The 18,931-nt window shown below is 38.5% G+C and overlaps 2 protein-coding genes across 3 annotated transcripts; both read left to right on the top strand.

Annotated features, from left to right (window-relative positions):
* The first annotated feature begins 7,330 nt into the window (after positions 1-7,330).
* Positions 7,331-10,681, top strand: LOC122654586. 2 transcript variants are annotated; one of them, XM_043848749.1, is made up of 6 exons: positions 7,331-7,490; positions 7,573-7,681; positions 8,908-9,265; positions 9,515-9,989; positions 10,229-10,284; positions 10,608-10,681. In XM_043848749.1, exons 1-6 carry the CDS (start codon positions 7,454-7,456, stop codon positions 10,653-10,655), a joined length of 1,083 nt encoding a protein of 360 aa, XP_043704684.1. In that variant the 5' UTR covers positions 7,331-7,453; the 3' UTR covers positions 10,656-10,681. The 2 variants fall into 2 exon arrangements, with proteins under 2 accessions (XP_043704684.1, XP_043704683.1); XM_043848748.1 differs by having other exon boundaries at positions 7,335-7,490; positions 7,567-7,681.
* A 2,504-nt stretch (positions 10,682-13,185) lies between these two features.
* LOC122656490 (probable LRR receptor-like serine/threonine-protein kinase At1g14390) lies at positions 13,186-16,915 on the top strand. Its single transcript, XM_043851030.1, has 7 exons — positions 13,186-14,473; positions 14,570-14,703; positions 15,198-15,441; positions 15,533-15,726; positions 15,831-15,883; positions 16,138-16,249; positions 16,382-16,915. The coding sequence occupies exons 1-7, from the start codon at positions 13,228-13,230 to the stop codon at positions 16,670-16,672; spliced, it is 2,274 nt and encodes a 757-aa protein (XP_043706965.1). The 5' UTR covers positions 13,186-13,227; the 3' UTR covers positions 16,673-16,915.
* Positions 16,916-18,931: the final 2,016 nt, after the last annotated feature.

Genomic DNA, 18,931 nt, shown 5'->3' with positions numbered 1-18,931 from the left:
AAGTACTCCTATGTTTGAGCATAGGAATTATAGACCAAGCAATGCTTTTTTCCCTAAAAAATGTGTCTTTTATGACACATCAATGACGATAAAAAAATAATAATTCCATTTACATAAGGCGTACATGATCATGGTAAGACCATAAGGGAGAAAAAACAATAGAAGAAAAACTCGGTGAGAAGGTGATATTAACAATAATGTGGTGGAACATTTTCCTAAAAATAATAAAAATTTTAATTCTTCAATAAACAAAGTTTAAAGACCAGTTGGTTTTAGGAGACCGAATCTCGTCGAGACGCACAAACAATTCCAAATGGTAGTTTTCCCACAATCCAAATAGCTTTCGCAAGCCACATGTTACAGCAGTGCTTTGAAAAGCTTATTATTATTAAAGGGGAAGCTGATTTGTCAGTAGCATCTTCCATATTACAATAAAGAGGTATTATCATATGATCGCATAAAATATTGTAACCGGATTATTCGTTATATTAAACAAAGAGTACTATGACATCCGCTTTATTAAGGATTAAAATTAACCTAGAGCTGTATATGGATCGGATTCGACTCGGATAGTGCTATATCCGCATTCGCATCTGATTAGCTATCGGACGGATTCGGATAGTGCTAAACAGATACGAACACGGATATGGATCAGATATTTTATCTGTTTACATGTAAATATAGCTTTTCGGATAGCTATAGCCTATCTGTATCCGCATCCATTTAGCTTTCGGACGGATTCGGATAGTGCTAAACAGATACGAAAACGGATTTCGGTTATTCATTTACACCCCTAAAATTAGGACAAGAGGGTCGTGTAGCACCTGCATCAGCATGAGGCCATTGAGAGTGCACATATGAGTATCAATATAAATGAAACTTTTTATTTTAGAATAGGCTAAGCAGTAATTTCGAGCACTCCTATATCTAAGTGTAGAAGCCATGTTAGCATTAAGAATTGAGAGTTTGAGGACAAATATTTTAGAAAAAGGTTGATCCAAGCTTCATCTACCAATCACAAGTCAATTAATCTAGCAAAGTAAAGAGTTTAATGGCCTCCTTTTTCATCTTCCCCCTATCCAATGGATTTGGACCCTCCAGCTATCGCCACGGTTGGAGAAGAGCCAATTGTAAATTTTTACCTGGGAGTGTTTTCTTTCTGGGTCAAGGATGAAAGTACAAAATAATGCCACATGGACTACAACTAGAATACTTACAGGGGAGCTACAACTTTAAGGGGGAAGAAGCAAGGATGATCCCATTCGGAGGTGAATAGAAACTCTTCGCATCAAATGACTGGCTTGCAACAACATCTACATTGCCTCGCTAGTGTAGAGAGTTAGTCTTCACTACAATCAGATGTGAGAATTTCTAAGCAAATTAAGTCTTTTGAGGTGCATGAATCCGGACTTGCTTTGATGCTACAAGCCACCTGAGTAAAGAGCCATTGGCTTTACAAGTTTCTTCATTTAAGAAAATGATTGCGTATGAGCTTCTAGCTCAGTGGAGGTGGCCAACTAGTGATATTGGCGTAAGGCTAGGGATGTCGAGTGATCGAGTCGTACCCCGCACCATGTAAGATATGCTATCCCCCATCCCCTTGGGCCCTGTCGCCCTATAGGCGCCCAATCCCTCTCGGGGGCCACCACAATGGTGTGTGGAATGTTTAGTGGAAATTCTTATCCAAACGTGAGTCTGGATCGTTGTCTCCTCCAATTCTCTGCCTAACCCAGTTCCCCAGCATTCCATTCTATGTTATTATCAAAATTGACATTGTACATTTTTTGAGGATACATGTGAAATGATAGTTTTATCTTCTTTAAAAAATATATATATATTATACTAAAAGGATTTTTTTAAAAAAATACAATTTTATTGACACCATAAGGGTTGTCAATAAGAAAACCCTTTGTTTGTTTATTTAAAAGACCCTAATAGACTCCAATTATTATGTATTTACACAAATGACCCTCAAATTCCTATCCAAGTCGAGCCCCCTACGGCTACAAGTTCATCCAATTGTGAGTGTCCAGCACCTTACTTGCAAGTGTAGAGTCCAATGTGTGCACGCTAGCATACGGTCTCTTCCTTTCTAGCCCCACGGGTTGCTCTCACCATGTCTCATTTGCTATACGTTTGTAACAAATAAACGTCAACAGTCAAGAGTTGACCACCTCTGAACTCGTAGAGTGGATGTCCCCCTATAAGATGAGCTTAAGTGAACAAAAAAAAAAGGGGTAATTCTGCATCAATACTATATATAAAACAATCCCACCTCACCTAATGCTTATTTTTCTTCTTTTTTTCAACCTGCCATGTGAGCAGGTATTGCTGATGATATAGGAGAATATTTGTGCTTTATTCCATTTCCATCTTTAGTTCCTCTTCTTCTCTCCATCTTCAATCCTTAAAAATATCTTTCTACCAAAAAAAAAAAAAAAAAATCCTTAAAAATATCACATATCTCTCTCCCATCTACGAATTATTCAATTGAGTTTATGACATGGTTCTCCAATTTCACTCTCTCTCGTTCTCTGTCTCATCGTGTTGTCACTTGATTTTGATCACGTTGAAGTGGATGACTTGTAGGAAAGATAGAAAATGGTCGGACAAAACCGAGGTAAACTTGTGGTAACTCTGATGATTAAATTATAATCAGGCAACGGTAAACATAAGTAAAATACAATAAGAGTAATAAATGTCAATATCTACCTCTGTCAGACACTGTTCCTTCTATAGTTCGGATCGATTTGTATCACGATCATCTTGAGGGAATGATGAGTTGTTATAGCCGACTGAGTTAGATCGATCGTATTGAATCATCCTGGAAGAAATTAGAAGACTTGATACTTTAAATACATTAATGATGGGAAACACACATGGTCTTATGTAATCAAAAGACCTTTCTATCATACTACCACCTATACAGGTGTTGCGTCAAAAAATCGTCGAACGGTCCTGCGAGTGCCGTCACCTGCAAGTGGACCAAGGGGTCAACAGAGAGAACCGGTGTGGTTCCGGCCTAGGGCTCTCCGATGCCAAAATTAGATCTCCTGAGCAAACAGATGAATAGTGATTATTCAATATGAGTTCAGATGTCCGTTTTAAGGGTGGTGTACCTTTCCTTTTATAGTAGTGTATGACAGTGTGGAGAGTCCCAGTTTGATGGCGAGTGTGCCGTTGAGTGGATAGAGGCCCTGGGTAGTATGACTCAATCCTGATTAGTCATCTCCCCGGAGGAAGGAGTGTCCTGGTGGTATCAAGATCCTTGGCGGATAGATACTTGCGTGTGATGATAACGTCATTGGTGCTTGAATCCGTCTGGGTAACGTGACCTCTAAGCGGTGGCCTTGAGTCCTGGTGGTGGCATAAGTCTATAGTGACACGATTGGGTCATAGATGAGCGGCCTCGGTGTCCGTGTAGTGTACATCACTTCTGCGTCCACGATGCCGCGCCTGGGTGAGGCTGCGCCTAGGTGAGAGGCCACGCCTGGGGGTGAGGCCACGCCTAGGTGAGGCCGCGCCTGGGTGAGACAACGCCTGGGTGAGGCCTGCGCCTGGGTGAGGCCGACTCCTGGGTGAGGTCGTGCCTGGGTGAGGCCGACGCTTGGGTGAGGCCGACGCCTGGGTGCAGGCCGCCACCTTGGTGAGGCCGTGTCTGGGTGAGGCCGGTGCCTGGGTGAGGCCCGCACCTGGGTGAGGCCACGCCCGGGTGGGACCCCCAGTTGGTTCTCCTTGGTTCTGAAGCGGGTCGCTTTATGACACGTGGCAGCCGCTGACTGGTTCGATAAATCTTGGATGTATCAACAAGTATATTTTTATGTATACCACACCACATCCTTTATTTTTTCCACTGGAATCTATTGGTTCCTCTCTCACTCTCACTCTCACTCTCATTGTCCCCCATCCTATGTCTCTATCTATCTATAGAGCAGTGTCAATCTTTCACCTTCCTTACTCTCACATCCCCTTTCTCTCGGGGCCCTCTCTCTCTCTCTCTCACACATAGATAATGATCACTTAGATATTTTTTCTAGTAAGCAAGTGGAATTTAATGCCAGTGATGGCGTTCAAGTGTTGAACATTGGCAAAAGGAATCAATACATCAAAGACTAGCTGTAATGTGAGGAAATGATTGGTGGTTTTATTTGTTAAATAAATGCTATAAGCTAATAAGCATAATGATTAAATACAAAAATTATTTATTCTTATGCTTATTATTTCTCTTTTTCTTTGATGTTTAATATTTAATATTATAAACTAAATAAAAAAGGCGAAATTTCAAGTCTTCCAAATTAAAAATTTTGAAGTATAATTGTGTAAAATATGGGTGGCATTGTGGTAAATTTATCAACATACAAGGTCATTTGTTTGGAATTTGTGATGTAATTCAACCAGATCTTCTCAATTTTTTTTTTCACTAGTGTCATGGTTCATGAACCATATGTGACCCCGAGGAAGAAAAAGAAAAATTGGATGTCACCCCTAACCCTGTGGCAGGTATGGTTAATTAAAATAGCATAAGCTAAAGCCACCGACAATGCAGAATTTAGAAAACAACTTTCAATCAAACTTTTGGATCAATGGAGAATGTCACCCTCATTTTATATTTTGGACTTTCCCAGACTTCCTTGTCAATAAATAGAAGTAGATGCCTTTGTTTTCTTTTTTACCGTAAAAAATAAAATATTTTGTTTTATTAGAGAGAGGGTTTTTCTCGTTGCCCAGCATGGGAAGGAATCTGCATAGTACACCACTTAGAAGGGAAAAAGGTATCATGCATGTGGAACTCATATTTTCAAAATAAATAAATAAATAAAATTTATATGAATGGAACACTAACTTCTCGTGAGAGGGTGTGCAAAAGAATCCACACACAAACAATATGTGAATTTTTTTTCTTTTCTTTTTTTATTTAATAAATTTTTATGAAGCTTTGAACAAGTAAAACTTGGGGGTAGGGAGGCAACAACACCAACAAAGACAATTCTACGTAAAATAAGAGAAAATGAACTTTGCCCAGTCACCTTGCCCCTGCACTAGCGCAGGCTCAGGCATCGGCGAAATTGGGATTTTTCATTTTATAGAGGGAGGGGAGTCATTTTAGGCATGCGACCAATCAGTATTCTTCTTTTCATTAAAAAAAAAAAAAGGAATATGCTCAAAGAATTTCATGTAAGTTGATAAGAGGTGATTGGCATTGATATGAACCTCAAGGTATTTAAACATTTGTTCTTAGAACTTCCAGAATCAAATCCACGGGTCCATAAAGTAACTGTTTCCTTAGAAAGCTTCGTATAAAAAGTTCTCAAACCCGTTCTAACGGACCAGAATCCTCTACAGTACCGGCGGGGCAGCGGTACACATCCTACGGCACAGCAGAGGCCAAGTGGCACACATGGTCTCTGCTGTGCCTTTGGATGTGCACCGCCGCCCCGCCAGTACTACAGAGGATTTTAATACTGTTCCAACTGGGCATAAACTAGTGTTGCCAAGACCTTAACCCAAGCCCATAACAAAGGGACCTAAGTTTTTTTTATTTTTTAATAGCCTAAGCCAAAACCCAAAAGGCCAGCCCAAAAACAGTCAGATCAATGCGACAAAGGCATTAAGGGTACCTAGAAGCAAGGGTGTTAAATGGTTCGGTTTCGATTAAACGGTTTGGTTCAAATCATTTAAATAGACATGCGCATTTTTTTTACACCATAAGCGAACCATTTGTCAAACGGTTTCATGGTTTTGATTTTAAATGGTTCGGTTCGATTCGGTAAATGGTTTTGTTTAAATTTGGCACATTTATGTACAATTAATGGTGTTGAACGGTTTATTTGGTTCAAACCGTTTAACTAAACGGCCTCAATTTTGTAATCACAAATTCATTTTTTGGTTTAAAAGGTTTCGGTTTGATTTTGACACCCTTACTTAGAAAATGTATTAAACTGAATAATTCTAAATAAATTGGATGAATTTTTTTTTTTAATTTTATCGATTTCAGTTCCAATGAATCAATCCTAGAACCTTTATGTTTACAAACCGTCCAAAAATTAGGATCCAATCTCATTTTAACAGCGGGATTCCAATTCTTTAAACTATTAGAGGCATTCAACGTCTCAAACACTCAAAATGTCCAAAATTCATAGTTATACAAATATTTTTCACACATACAAATAATTGAGTACATATTCCTAATACAACTAATCAAAATCAATTCTTAAGCAAACAAACACTCATATAAGTCCAAAATTCCACACTTCCATACCACCAAATAAGTAAATATGCATGTTAGACACGTCTTAGGGTTTTGGACCAGTTGGGAAGCCATCCATCCGTTTAACATTTTATCTTAAAACAAACTCCAACAACCAGGTTTTAAAACACGGAATTGGGGATGGAATCAATCATTAACGATTCCAATCTAGATTGGAATCAGTCCGGTGCTCAAGAACCCCAGAATCACTCCTAAGATCCAAAAACAAGGAATTTCTATGGGTTTTAGGTGTAAACGAGTCAAATTGATGGAAATTAAGATCAATCGATAATAGCCGTTTTTTTTTTTTTTTTTGGGTGGTAAAAAATCATTTTATTCAAACTCACGGTAAACATTTACAATAGCATCCTATTGACACAACTCCAAGGTGGAAATAGGCCATTCAATCTTATTTGCCAAAGAAATGGCCTTCCTAGCTAGAACATCAACGGTACAGTTCGTTTTCCTAGAAATCCAAACAACTGAAGAAATACTAAGGCGACGCATAAGGTCCCGTATATCGTGCAAAATATTGACAACAGCTAAAGGGGGGTGAAGTGAAGTGTTGTTGAGCAGGTCTACCAGTCCAGAATTATCACTTTCAACTTCGAGGCTTGAACAACCCAGATCCAGAGCCGGTGCAGGCCGATTCAATGATCGGGAATTCGGGACTCCTTCATATTGTGGGTCCCAAGGTACGTGTATGAGAAACGGAAGAAGATTGAGGGGGCATGATATAAGCCTCCCATCAAGAGATTCTTTTCCATCAGACGGCCTGGAATCACCTAAGAGATGGCAAACTTAGAAAAAGTGGACCCAACAGTCAATACCATGGTTTGAAATTTGAAATTCGAATTTGGTTGGATTAAGTGGGACCCAAGAGGGACCCAAGACGCGGGAAGCGCTCAACATTATAAGTTATTTTTTTCGGTAACCACTTACTTAGAAAAAGTTAAAAAATATATATATTTTTCCTAATCGTCTACCTATTTTTAGTCGTTTTTGGACCGTTGATATAGTGGGGTACCAATCTCTCTTTAGTTTGAGTTTGTTTTCCCGCCCAAAGTACATCTGGCGAAACCACCGTTTTCCTCTCTAAAAACTCGTAACTTACTACTCTTTCTGTATTTATTCTCGTTTCCACTCTGTATCTCCCCATTCTCTCATTTTTTCCTCTGTGTTTCCTTTTTCCATCAGAGCAGAACCATGGACGCTACTAAAGCCCAATCTTCTTCCACTTCTGGTAAAATTTTAGGCTCCACTCTCTCTCCCTCTATCTTTATTCATTTACGTTTCTTAAACATTTTTTGGTTTTATAGTCTCAGGAAATACTTCGTCGAAGTCGAAACTTCGATATCCTCTACGATCTGCAAGCAAATCTAAGGATGAAAAGCCAGCCATGGCGGAAATATCGAGCGCATCTGTTCCCAAGAGGTACCTTCCTTACCTTACCTTATTCCCTTTTGTGTATCCTTTCACTTGCTGCTACAGTTCACGCTATGCTTTTTTTCTTTTTCTGTTTTGTATTTTCATACTACAATGTAATTCATCCTGTCGACGAATGGAGATTAAAATTCAATTCTGAGAGGCGATCAAATTGGTTTTCTGATTATTCTTTTTAATTGATTTATTGTGATTCACTATGTAATTTTCTGGAAACCCTAAGAATTGAAAGGGGGAAAGTTGAGGAATTAACTACGAAGAATAACAGAAAGAGTACTTAAATTGTAGTAAATCTACTAACCCAAATGAAGTCTATTTTTTCTTTTTCTAATTTTATAGAGATTCTACACTCATAATGGGTGGGTTTTTTTTTATATTAATTTAGACACTTTCATTTTTTTTTAACCAAGATAAGTACAAGAGTAGTTCAATTTTACTCCTGGCGTATTATGGGAGCATGTGGTATGGGTTCGAAATCTGGATTGATAGAATGGGCAATTTTATTTAGTTTTGTTGTGTGAAACTGTGAATGGCCAACCACGGGTACAATTTGTACAATTGAGTTGTGATAAGAGTGAATTGGAAGTATGTAAACTTCATGGCGATGGGATGCAGTCCTCAAAAATTAAAACCCTAATCACGTTGTCATTATTATGAAAGTGTATGAGTGTTGTTTATGAGTTTGAGATTGCTAATTAATCTAATTTCCGGTCTTACTGAAGTTAAAATTTTTGGTAAACCATAAATTTCCAATGAACATATACTGTTTAACTGTAGAGAGTAGCTTTGAAATGCTTGAGGGAAAGATGAACATCTATTAAGAATTGAAACATCGGTATAGGATAGGAGATTGGGAGGCTTTTATCTCGTTTGATAAAGCATGAAGGAGAATTAAGTTCTCATTAGGATTTCATTATTCAGTTTCTAAATGTAAAAACCACAATAATTCAGATAAATCAGGCATAAACAGAACATACCAAGCAAAGGAGTAAAACGTCAGGGTGAAGGGTATGCAAGGATATTGTATGTTTTATGTTATTACAGGTTCACGATCAAATTTTCAGGCAAGCCTTTCATGTTATAATCATTTTTCAGGCTCATCTTTCCCGTTTAATATATAAAATGCAATACTCTCATTTTCTTCCAACAAGAACCATGACACTATTATTCTCTGAAAGCACTTGTAATTTACTTTTTGTGAGAATGTATATTTTCAGAGGGAGACCTGCATCCAATGTGAGTAAAAGTGTGAGTGTTCTTGATCTTTCTGGGAAGGAAAAATCTGCCAAACCAGCTAGAAGGCTCTCCATTCCTGCTAAGTCTGCTATCAGTCCTCTTCCAAGACCAGCAGGAACCATAACGCCAATATATGAGAGCAGGGCAAAGAGATTGGGTAATAGCAAAGGGAAAAGTGAAACACCAGTTTCTGAAGTTTCCAAATCTTTGAACCGAAAGAAGTTCAGTGTTTTATCCTCAGCTTCATATTGGTTATCACAGATTAAGCTATCTGAATCGGCTGCTAAGCATTCCATTTCACTTGGCTTCTTCAAGCTTGCTTTAGAGGCTGGGTGCGAGGTAACCTTATTTATCTGCCTCCCTCTCTCCCCTGAAATTGCAATCCATTGCCTATTTTGAATGTCTCAAGCTATGAATATATGTAGGTGTACAGCACTGATAGCTCAGATTCTTTGCTTATTTCAATATGTTATGAATATATGTGGGCATGTAGCACTATCCATATTTATTATTCAATAAGCAATGGCTGCAAAGATTGGAAAAAATAAAAAATTCTTTTCAATATGCTTATTTCTCTCAAATTTGCAGCCTCTGCAACGTATGCGAGATGAGTTGAAATCCTATAAGTGTCGACACAACCTTGGTGAACTTGGAGAATTTGTGAAAGAGCTACTTGGAAGCTATGATATCCGGGAAGATTTTGAGCAGTTACAGGTATCAGGGACCTGTTCTCAGGTGCCCGAAGAGGGGACTCGGTCCTCTGATGAAGATGCACACAGCTCTGTTTCTAGTACAGGAGCTCGGAAACCAAGACCCAAGTCCTTGAACCCCAGAAATGTTCAAGCTGCCAAAGATGAAGAAGCAATAAAGGACAGTACTTTGAAGAGATCTCATGCTAGCAAGAACAGGGCATCATTGAACCGAAATTCTGCAAATTTAAGTTCTGTTACCAACATAGATTCTGGCAATGCACAGAAGAAGAAATCCCAGAGGCCAAATAGGCAAGCATTTACCAAAAAGGAGAAAATAAAAAACCAAGCAAAGCAGGGAGCTCCTGAAAAAGGTGAATACTCATGGAATACAATGGATTGTGTCAGAGCCTTTTACTTTGTTCTTTAATAGGCCTTGGTAGAAGTCTTTTATGATCCTCTAGACTTCGGTTTCCAGTCCTTTATTAATTACTTGTATACATTAACGCTGTTAAATTTTGGCTAGTAACTCCAAATTTGTGAGGTGATCACGAACATTGGGTTATAATATTTGGGAAAGTGAATAATTCATATTCGTGTTTATTTTTTCCAGATGTAGCTGATCCATTGCCTACTGAGGGGACACTGCAAGAAGATAAAGAAAACATGGTAAAGTACTTTATCCTAACTCGCTATGGAGAAAATATTATGTTTCAAATTATTTGGATGCTCAATATCCTTGGATATTTTTAAGTATTCATTGTTCATTTGAAATAAATCTGTTAAATGGTTGAGGAGGAGATGGTTACAATATACTAAGGAAACTTTTGTTCAAGGCATCTTCTACCATGACCAAACAATTTTATCCTTTGATGGGAATTTTGACTGAACTTTGTTTTTAACGAAAAAACAAAGAAACTTGCAGATTTTCTTTCATATTGAATTTTAGTTATTGTAATAATTCTGGTATATTTGTCTGTTTCTTATTTTAGGAGGCCCAACAGATGGAAGAAATCAACTTGACCGAAGAAGTACATTAAAGGATCATGCGCAAGAAAAAGAAAAAAAATTACAAAATCAAATTGATATAGATGTTTGCATACTTCATTGGCATTTTTTTCAGTGGGGATTTTGCTTGTAGGAGATATTTACTAAAGAGTTTGAGCTTGGTTTGACTGTCATTTACCATCTTTGTGGTCTGTTTCTTCCCCATTTTTCTTCTTTTGCTGGGCCAACTGGGTTAACTTGCTGTCTGGTTGAATTAAAATGATGTGGTTGCAGAATTATTATTGTAATATATTCGTGTTATAAACATTTATTATTGTATTATATTTGTGTTATCAAAATATCATTTTTCTCCCCCCTCCCGCACTTCTTTCTAGTTAATGTGTATATATATGTCAGTCATTTCTCTTAGATTGACAGACACCCTTCTTCCATGCTGAGTTACAGAACAGACAGTCTTATGAGAGAAATTCAGCAGTGATGGTTCTCTAAGCAGGCAGCTTGGAAAGGAATCTCCAAATGGTATTTGATTGAATTAGGTTTTTAAATTTGACACATGGCCAATCGATTTCTCATCCATGTATAAACTCAGCTGCCTGCTTGGATGAACATTTCCCTTGAGATGTTTTTCATTTCACTATTTTAATTACTTCTCAACAGAGATACCAAGGAATATATGTCCCAGTGAGTATTATATTGCGTCAGGCTCGTCTTTAATGAGAAATCTGCCCAATGAGGCAGGGATGTGTGCCAGCCAGTCCAACCGTTGGATGCCTCATTGCCCATTCCCTGGGCAAAGGGCTCAGTGGAGGGGAGCAATCATTATTACGTCTAGATATGACTAACTCTTGCAATCATAAAGAAGCTAAATAATTGAGGATCTTCTAAGTTTCTTTGGGTCTGGCGTTTCCAGAGACTGGTAATTCTGCACATGATTTGGCACTGAATAAATTTTGTACCTAAGTTTTTAAACCTTCTGTATTGAAGAGTTTTCTAGCTACCTGTTCGGTGGTGACTTGATGCCTCAAATTGAGCAGGCGGCAAGTCTTTCAGGAATGAAATCACTGATTTAATTCCAGAAAATTATTGTACAAAAGACAGGGGAACAATCATTTTTGTGGAGCATAATGGTACGTACTACTTGTAAGGTTTTGTTTGGGTTTTTATTGTTAAAGCTAAGGTTATGTATGGTGGGTTGTGTGGATGTGGGACGCTTTCTGTAAAAGCATCCAAGCATAACGGAGTGAAAACGCCGAGCAATAAGCCGACAGCTAGTGCAAGTCATGTGGTCGACCAAACACAGCCTAGCAATTCAAGGCCTTCCATATGAGCCAAACCAGAATAGGATAAGTGACCAGAGATTTTAAAAGGGAAGTAGTGCGGATGGGGCCAGCTAAGCAAGGACCATAAACGTCACTAAATTACTGTTTTAGTTTATGGATTAAGGAGCCCACACTTATTTTATATTTATTTGTTCACATTTCTAGGTAATGCAACTGCATGTGTTGACTTGTTATTCTAGTCTCGCTACGTAAGTGCTTCGTTGTCTCACACTTCTTTCCAAGAACTTTAATGCTACAGCTTCACCGACACAATTACCCATAACCAAGACCAATAGTACAGATCAACTAAAAGGGTTGATTTGGTAATTTCAAATAAGATTCAAATGATTCAAATGATTCAAATCATTCAATTCCATGATTTTTCCCCTTATTAGTTTCATCAATTAAATTTGTCTTCGCCCTTTATTCGATCTGAACCGTCCACCCCGTCTTCTTCATAATAGGCTTAGGATAACCGCTCGATTGAATTACTCGGCAATTCAGGGAATGCACGTGCAATGGGGCACGTGATTTTGTAATGCTTGCTGGGGTTTACCTTGTTATTGTCAATGCCGTGGTTTTCGATTACACGGACCACGGTGCTCGAAGTTTTTAATTAATTGATGCTGGAGCAGCAAGCAAGCACTCAAAACATCCTCTGATCAGGATAGATCAACGGTTCCCAATACTCGGAGCAATTTCCAATGATAGTCTGTAGCTACTAAATCAGATCCTTTCCTCTTCTTTGTTTCCCTCTTCTCTGATAACACTCTCTGAAGTCTAGAGATAGAGATCTCTCTATACTCTGCAATCTTTGCTGCTTCATCTCTTTACATTCTCAAACATCATTCCATAATGAGTATTTTTTTTTCCTGTGAAGGACTCAATCCATATTTTATCTTCGCATATCTCCTCTCTAAATTGTTACATGTAGACATTATTTGAAGATGGGAACTGAAATTTGAACAGTTTCAGTTTCAGTTTCAGAGTTCTTCATTTTCTTTGACACTTGACAGAAAGCTAGAAACTGAAATCTGAAAATTCATCATCTTCGGTTTCTTTGACCTGTCAGTTATCTTTATGAGAGCTTCAGGTGGAATCATGGTTGGTTTGTTTCTTCCTCCACTCCATTAATGGCAGTAATAATTTCACTTTCCATTCTTATGTGGAAGTAATTACTTGCAGAATTAGCCTTTAAGAAGCAGTTTAAGCTGTTTCATCTCTTCCTAGTGCAAAACTTGGAAACCAAACCAGAGCTGGTTTTTGAGTTTCTACTTCTTAAACAATGGATCGTCACAGGTTCTTTTTCTTGTTTCCAATCTTCATATTAGTTTTGATTCCCCTTCACTCCTTCGCTCAATTGTCGCCCTCTGAAAACCGAATCCTTTTTGAAATTCAACAAATCCTAGAGTTCCCACCTTCCCTTGAGGGATGGAACAACTGGACCAACTTCTGCTATCTCCCTCCTTCCCAGTCTCTCCAAATCGTCTGCTCAGGTAACCATATAACCCAGTTGACTATCGTCGGCAACAAAAGCTCCCCTTCTCGGTCCCCACAATCTGCTCGAGGAAAGTTTGCTGTTTCTCAGCAAACTCTGTCTGAAGCATTCTCCATCGATACGTTCTTCACTGTTCTTACCAAGCTTTCCAGCTTGAATGTGCTGTCACTAGTATCCTTGGGCTTGTGGGGTTCACTACCTCGCAAGATCACTCGTTTCCAGTCACTTGAGGTTCTCAACATGAGTTCAAATTTCTTGTACGGAGAGATCCCTGCAGGGATTGCTTCCTTAAAAAATATCAGGAGTATTGTATTGGCTGATAATTTGTTAAATGGAACGGTTCCTGATCTCTCCAGCTTAATAGCACTAGAAGAAGTAGATCTGAGTGACAATCTTCTAGGACCCAAATTTCCTTCTCTTGGAAACAAGCTTGTGAGCATTGTATTAAGAAACAACAGTTTTCTGTCTGGGATTCCTTTGGAGTTCAAGACCTTCAATCAGTTGCAGAGATTGGACATCTCCTCCAACAAGTTGGTTGGACCGATCCCATCTGCTCTGTTTTCTCTGCCATCGATCCAGTACCTCAACTTGGCCATGAATAGACTTAGTGGAGCTCTTCCAAGGAATGTATCTTGTAACCATGGGCTTGCGTCTGTGGATCTTTCTCACAACCTTTTAACTGGAAGATTGCCCTGGTGCATTGGATCTAATTCTTCAGACTTGGTTGTGTTTTACTCATGGAATTGTTTGGCAAGTGGGAGCTCGAAGTACCAACACCCTTTCTCCTTTTGTGATAATGCAGCATTGGCTGTCAAGCCTCCGACTGAGAACCAGAACAGTGAGCCTAGAAGCAAATTAGGCCTCATAATTGGTATTGCAGTGGGTACCGTGGTAGGTGGTATTGCAATGGTGGTTGTGTTCTTGTTAATTTTTATGTGGGCTGGAGTGAGAACATCTGCAGACAATAAATTTGAGAAGTCTAGAACTGGAAAACCATTTTTTCGCAGCTCTACGGTACTCCTTACTGATACAAGTAAGGCCTTCTTTCTATTCCTTATGTAACCAATCTAAACTCCTATTTTTTCCTTATTTTAGCTTGATTAACAAACCACAATTCTTCTATCTGCAGGGCATGTGTCCCATGCAATGAGGATGGGAGCTTTTGGGCTCCCCCCATATCATGAGTTCACCTTGGAGGAAATAGAAGAAGCTACAAATAACTTTGACCCAGCAAATTTGATGGGACAAGGATCTAAGGGACAGGTAACGCAATTGGTCACTATCACAGGTTTGAGAATTCTTACTCAGGAAGGGAGAGAGAGAGAAAGAGGGGAAAAGGGGAAGAAAGCTTCATAATTCACCTAGTTTAGGTCATAATTCATGTCATAGTTCCAGTCAAAGAACCAAAACAGGATTCAATGTTTCAGTGTCTTCAACTCTTCTCAGGATCTCTGCGTTTTTTAGGTCGAACAATATATCGCATTTTTGAGGTTCTAAACATGGTCATACTTCGTTTTTTTTCAGTAAAACATAATTAATACTTTGCTAAGGAGGTGTTTAAAAAATTATTTTGTAACCGATATGTATTCAATTGGTTTGTGCCAACACTACTACCTGAGTGGGTTATTCAGATGGTAGGGGTTGGTATCTTTGAAGAACACAGTAAGTTTTAGCTCACTTGACAAAGGGATGGTCATCTGTGTATTTGGCCATGATCCCTCGTTGATCCTTGTGTAACTTATGCTTGATGTTTTCAGCTATACAAAGGTTGGCTCAGAGACGGTTCCTTGGTTGTGGTAAGATGTTTGAAATTGAAGCAAAGGCATTCACCTCAGAGCTTACTCCAGCAAATGGAAGTAATTTCTAAGCTCAGGCATCGGCATTTGGTTGGTCTTCTTGGGCACTGCATTGTCACATACCAAGATCACCCCAATGTGTCTAATACCGTCTTTCTAGTCCTTGAGTATGTTTCAAAAGGGACGCTGAGGAGTCATCTTACTGGTACAGAAAATAGTTGTGATCATTTTGCTTTCTCAAACATTAATTTCTAAGAGATTATAGGACCAATTCTTGATTACCTCTGATTTTGCAGACTGGAGGAAACGAGAAATATTGAAATGGCCACAAAGAGTAGCAATTACTGTTGGTATCACTAGGGGAATCCAATTCTTGCACACAGGAATTGCACCTGGCATTTTCGGAAATGATTTAAAGATTGAGAATATTTTGTTGGATGAGAATCTTACTGCAAAAATTAGTGGCTACAATCTTCCCTTGCCAGTCAGGGTGGGTTCAAATTAAGTTGAAGATTTCTGGGTTTTACCCAAAGGTGCTTTTTATTTGAATTGGACCTTTTTCATTAATTCTCTCGCAATTCTTGAATCTTCCAGGTAGGTTCAGAGAGCGCTTCCACTGGAGGAGAAGCTCTTGATCATCATGGCAGGTAAGTCTTTCCTATTGATCTAATTTGATAGCTGGATCTGAGCCTCATGCCCAGATGGCTATAACTAAGCTACAGCTTTGTTCAACATTAACATCATGATGTGAATCATAACACAGAGAGCCAAAGCTAAACATATTAAAACTAGTCAACCACTTGACCCATGGCCTTACAAGCAAAGAAGGGATTGATTATGTTCATTCACATAACAATCAATCATCATTTCGAGTGTTTTATGATTTTAGTTTTACATGCAGTGTTAAAAATTCAGAGAAGGATGATGTTTATCATCTGGGTGTCATTCTACTAGAGGTAATCACTGGTAAACAAGTCAAGTCCGAGGACGATGTGAATGTGCTGAAACTTCAGGTATATATTCATCATCTTCCTAACTCTTTGTTTTATCTATTAAATTGTTCATCCCTTGAGCCTTCTATAATACAAAAATCTTTAGAATTATGTGGAGTAAATTTTAGTTGATTGTACTGTATTGGTCCACAGCTTGAGGAAAGTTTAATGGACATTCCATCAAAACTACGAGGTGCAACAGATCCTTCCATGCGGGGCACCTTTGCATACGAGTCTTTAAAAACAACAGTTGAAATAACCCTCAACTGTCTATCCAAAGAACCTAGCCAGCGTCCATCGATAGATGATGTTCTCTGGAATTTGCAGTATTCAGTTCAAGTTCAAGATGGATGGAACGGCAGTGGAAAACTTAGTGGAAATCTCAGCGGTAAACTTAGTGGTTTCCTTGGTGGGAGACTTAGTGGGAGCTTTAATACTCAATGATAAGGTTTCAGTTAGCACTCTTCTTGGTCTTCTTAAATCTTGCTGCAACTTCAATACATGTTAATTCTTTGTTTATCTTGATGCTTTGTTTTTTAAAAGGTTTTTTTTTTTAATAATAAAAATGCTTGTGAAGTTTATGTCCATTCCAATAAAACCCAAATTCAAGAGCATCCTTATTAACAGATTCTTAATGGAGTTTATATTCATGTTCTTTTCAGCATGGTCACAGATCAACTGTTAACCATTTTAAATGTAAGAACTATCAATTCAAACTATAACCTCTCACTTCAAACTAACTTCCTCCACCTTCTCCTCTCCCCCCCCCCCCCCCCAAAAAAAAAGGAAACAGGTTTCCTACAGGGTTAGTGGAGGAAAATTTTTCCTTATGGACATCTTTATGTCCAGATTGGTCTGTTTTCAATATAGATGGCATGTTGTTTGCATCATCCTCTATTTGTTTGTCACATTTCAATTTGAATAGACTGTACATATGTCTAAATAAAGTTTCAAAAAAGTTCAGAAATTAGTTTTGCCAAAAGTTTTCCTACATTGACAGGTTAAGGGTTTCTAAATTGGCACCTAGTTTTGTCATGTGGCAATTTCAACTATTTGGAAATCAAGAAAATAGTTTAGATTGGCAATGCTAAATTTCAGACTCATATTCAACCATATGTCCTCTCATGAATTGGTATATTCCCTTGTATTCTCAGTTGCCTATTTCTTTCCAGAAAAGTGTGTTTTTTTCTATTGAATTTTTAAAGTTTTATTTTGTCAAATACCCAACTTCATTTTGGTGACATATACTACTTGTCCACAAAATTGCAGTTCGATCCAACGTGCAACATCGCAAATATTTGGGCCGGTTGATAAAGATATTGATATCTTTTAGGGCAAAACTTGAACTAAAACCCTGATTATAACAGCCAAAAAAGGTCGCCAAAATGTATGACATGGACCACTAAAGCACTCAATTGATCAATAAGTAGAGCCATGCGTTCACTCCCAACTTTTTGTGCAAAGATGGAGAAAACTTTAAAACTCATGGATACAGAGAGCAGAAGCAGGCTGTAAAGATGGAAATCACTTTAATACATCGATACCTGGAAATCCCCACCCCAGTGGATCGAGAATCGGACTAATAAGACTACTAGAAAAAGCCATTATTGCATGGCCAAGTTATGGGCCATATCACTGTTCAAGTGGCGGGACAGACAAGCCAAATACACAGTTCTTAAATATTGCTGCCACATGGATCTCTACAACTAAATAGACTTCAATGAAATTCCAAGCGTCACTTCACAGGTGACCTTTTTACGAAACCATAGCAATCAGTAGCGCTTCTTTTAATGGGAGGGCACGATCACCCAGGTAAGAACACGGAGCTTGGTTAGTTAATGCATGCACCATTAGTACCAATACATTCTTCTCAGCTATTTACGCCCAAATCTACCTCCGTTTGTGTTTGATGAGCGAATTCCATCAGATTCGCTGAATCTTAAGTTTAAGAAAGGGAGGAGGTTTTACCCAACGTCAGAGTGGGAATGGATAGGTTTCATTAATAAGGGCAAAGAGAGACTGCGTGTCAGAAAGGATAGACCATGATGGGGGAAAGGATAGAGAAGCGAATTTGGATGTGGAATTATTGTACATAACATTACCTTATCTTTTAAGGGACGTTATCGTCGATTCATTTCAAATCAGAATCTTTTCTAGGCAGCTCTATCCTATTCCAAGATTTTTTCCGGCGACAGATAACCCTTTCCTAGTGGTTTGCACTCTTGCACCAAGTCGCCCCCTCCCGAATAGTCAACCACAAAAGAATGGATCAATGAAAATACCAATTGATACAATTGGAAGAACTCACCCTCATCAACCGGTCTATAGGGGGAGGAAACCCAATATTATATTTGCACACATCCAAGCACGTACAGGATTCCAATGTGCTTATATACTGTATTTTGAAGATATCAAGGCAAGCAATTGGATGAGACATGTGTACCAGAATCGATTTCTTTTTTTCTTAAATGATACAATCCATTTGATCATTTTTATAGTTGTTCCTTTCAAGATTTTAGCTTAAAATCCAAACAGCGTTTGTATTTTTTTTTGACAATGTCCAAACAGCGTTTGTAGAGAGAGCTACTTGGAGGCAAGTTTGGAGAAGAAGTTCCAGCAGTGTGTAATTTTTACTTTTTTAATTCTCGATCACCTTCGTGGATGTAGTCCATGGTATTGGCTCAAGTATCGGTAACCAGTCAT

This window comes from Telopea speciosissima, chromosome 3, assembly GCF_018873765.1.
Source record: "Telopea speciosissima isolate NSW1024214 ecotype Mountain lineage chromosome 3, Tspe_v1, whole genome shotgun sequence".
In the NCBI taxonomy this organism is placed as follows: Eukaryota; Viridiplantae; Streptophyta; class Magnoliopsida; order Proteales; family Proteaceae; genus Telopea; species Telopea speciosissima.
This window is presented reverse-complemented; position numbering and strand designations above follow the sequence as displayed.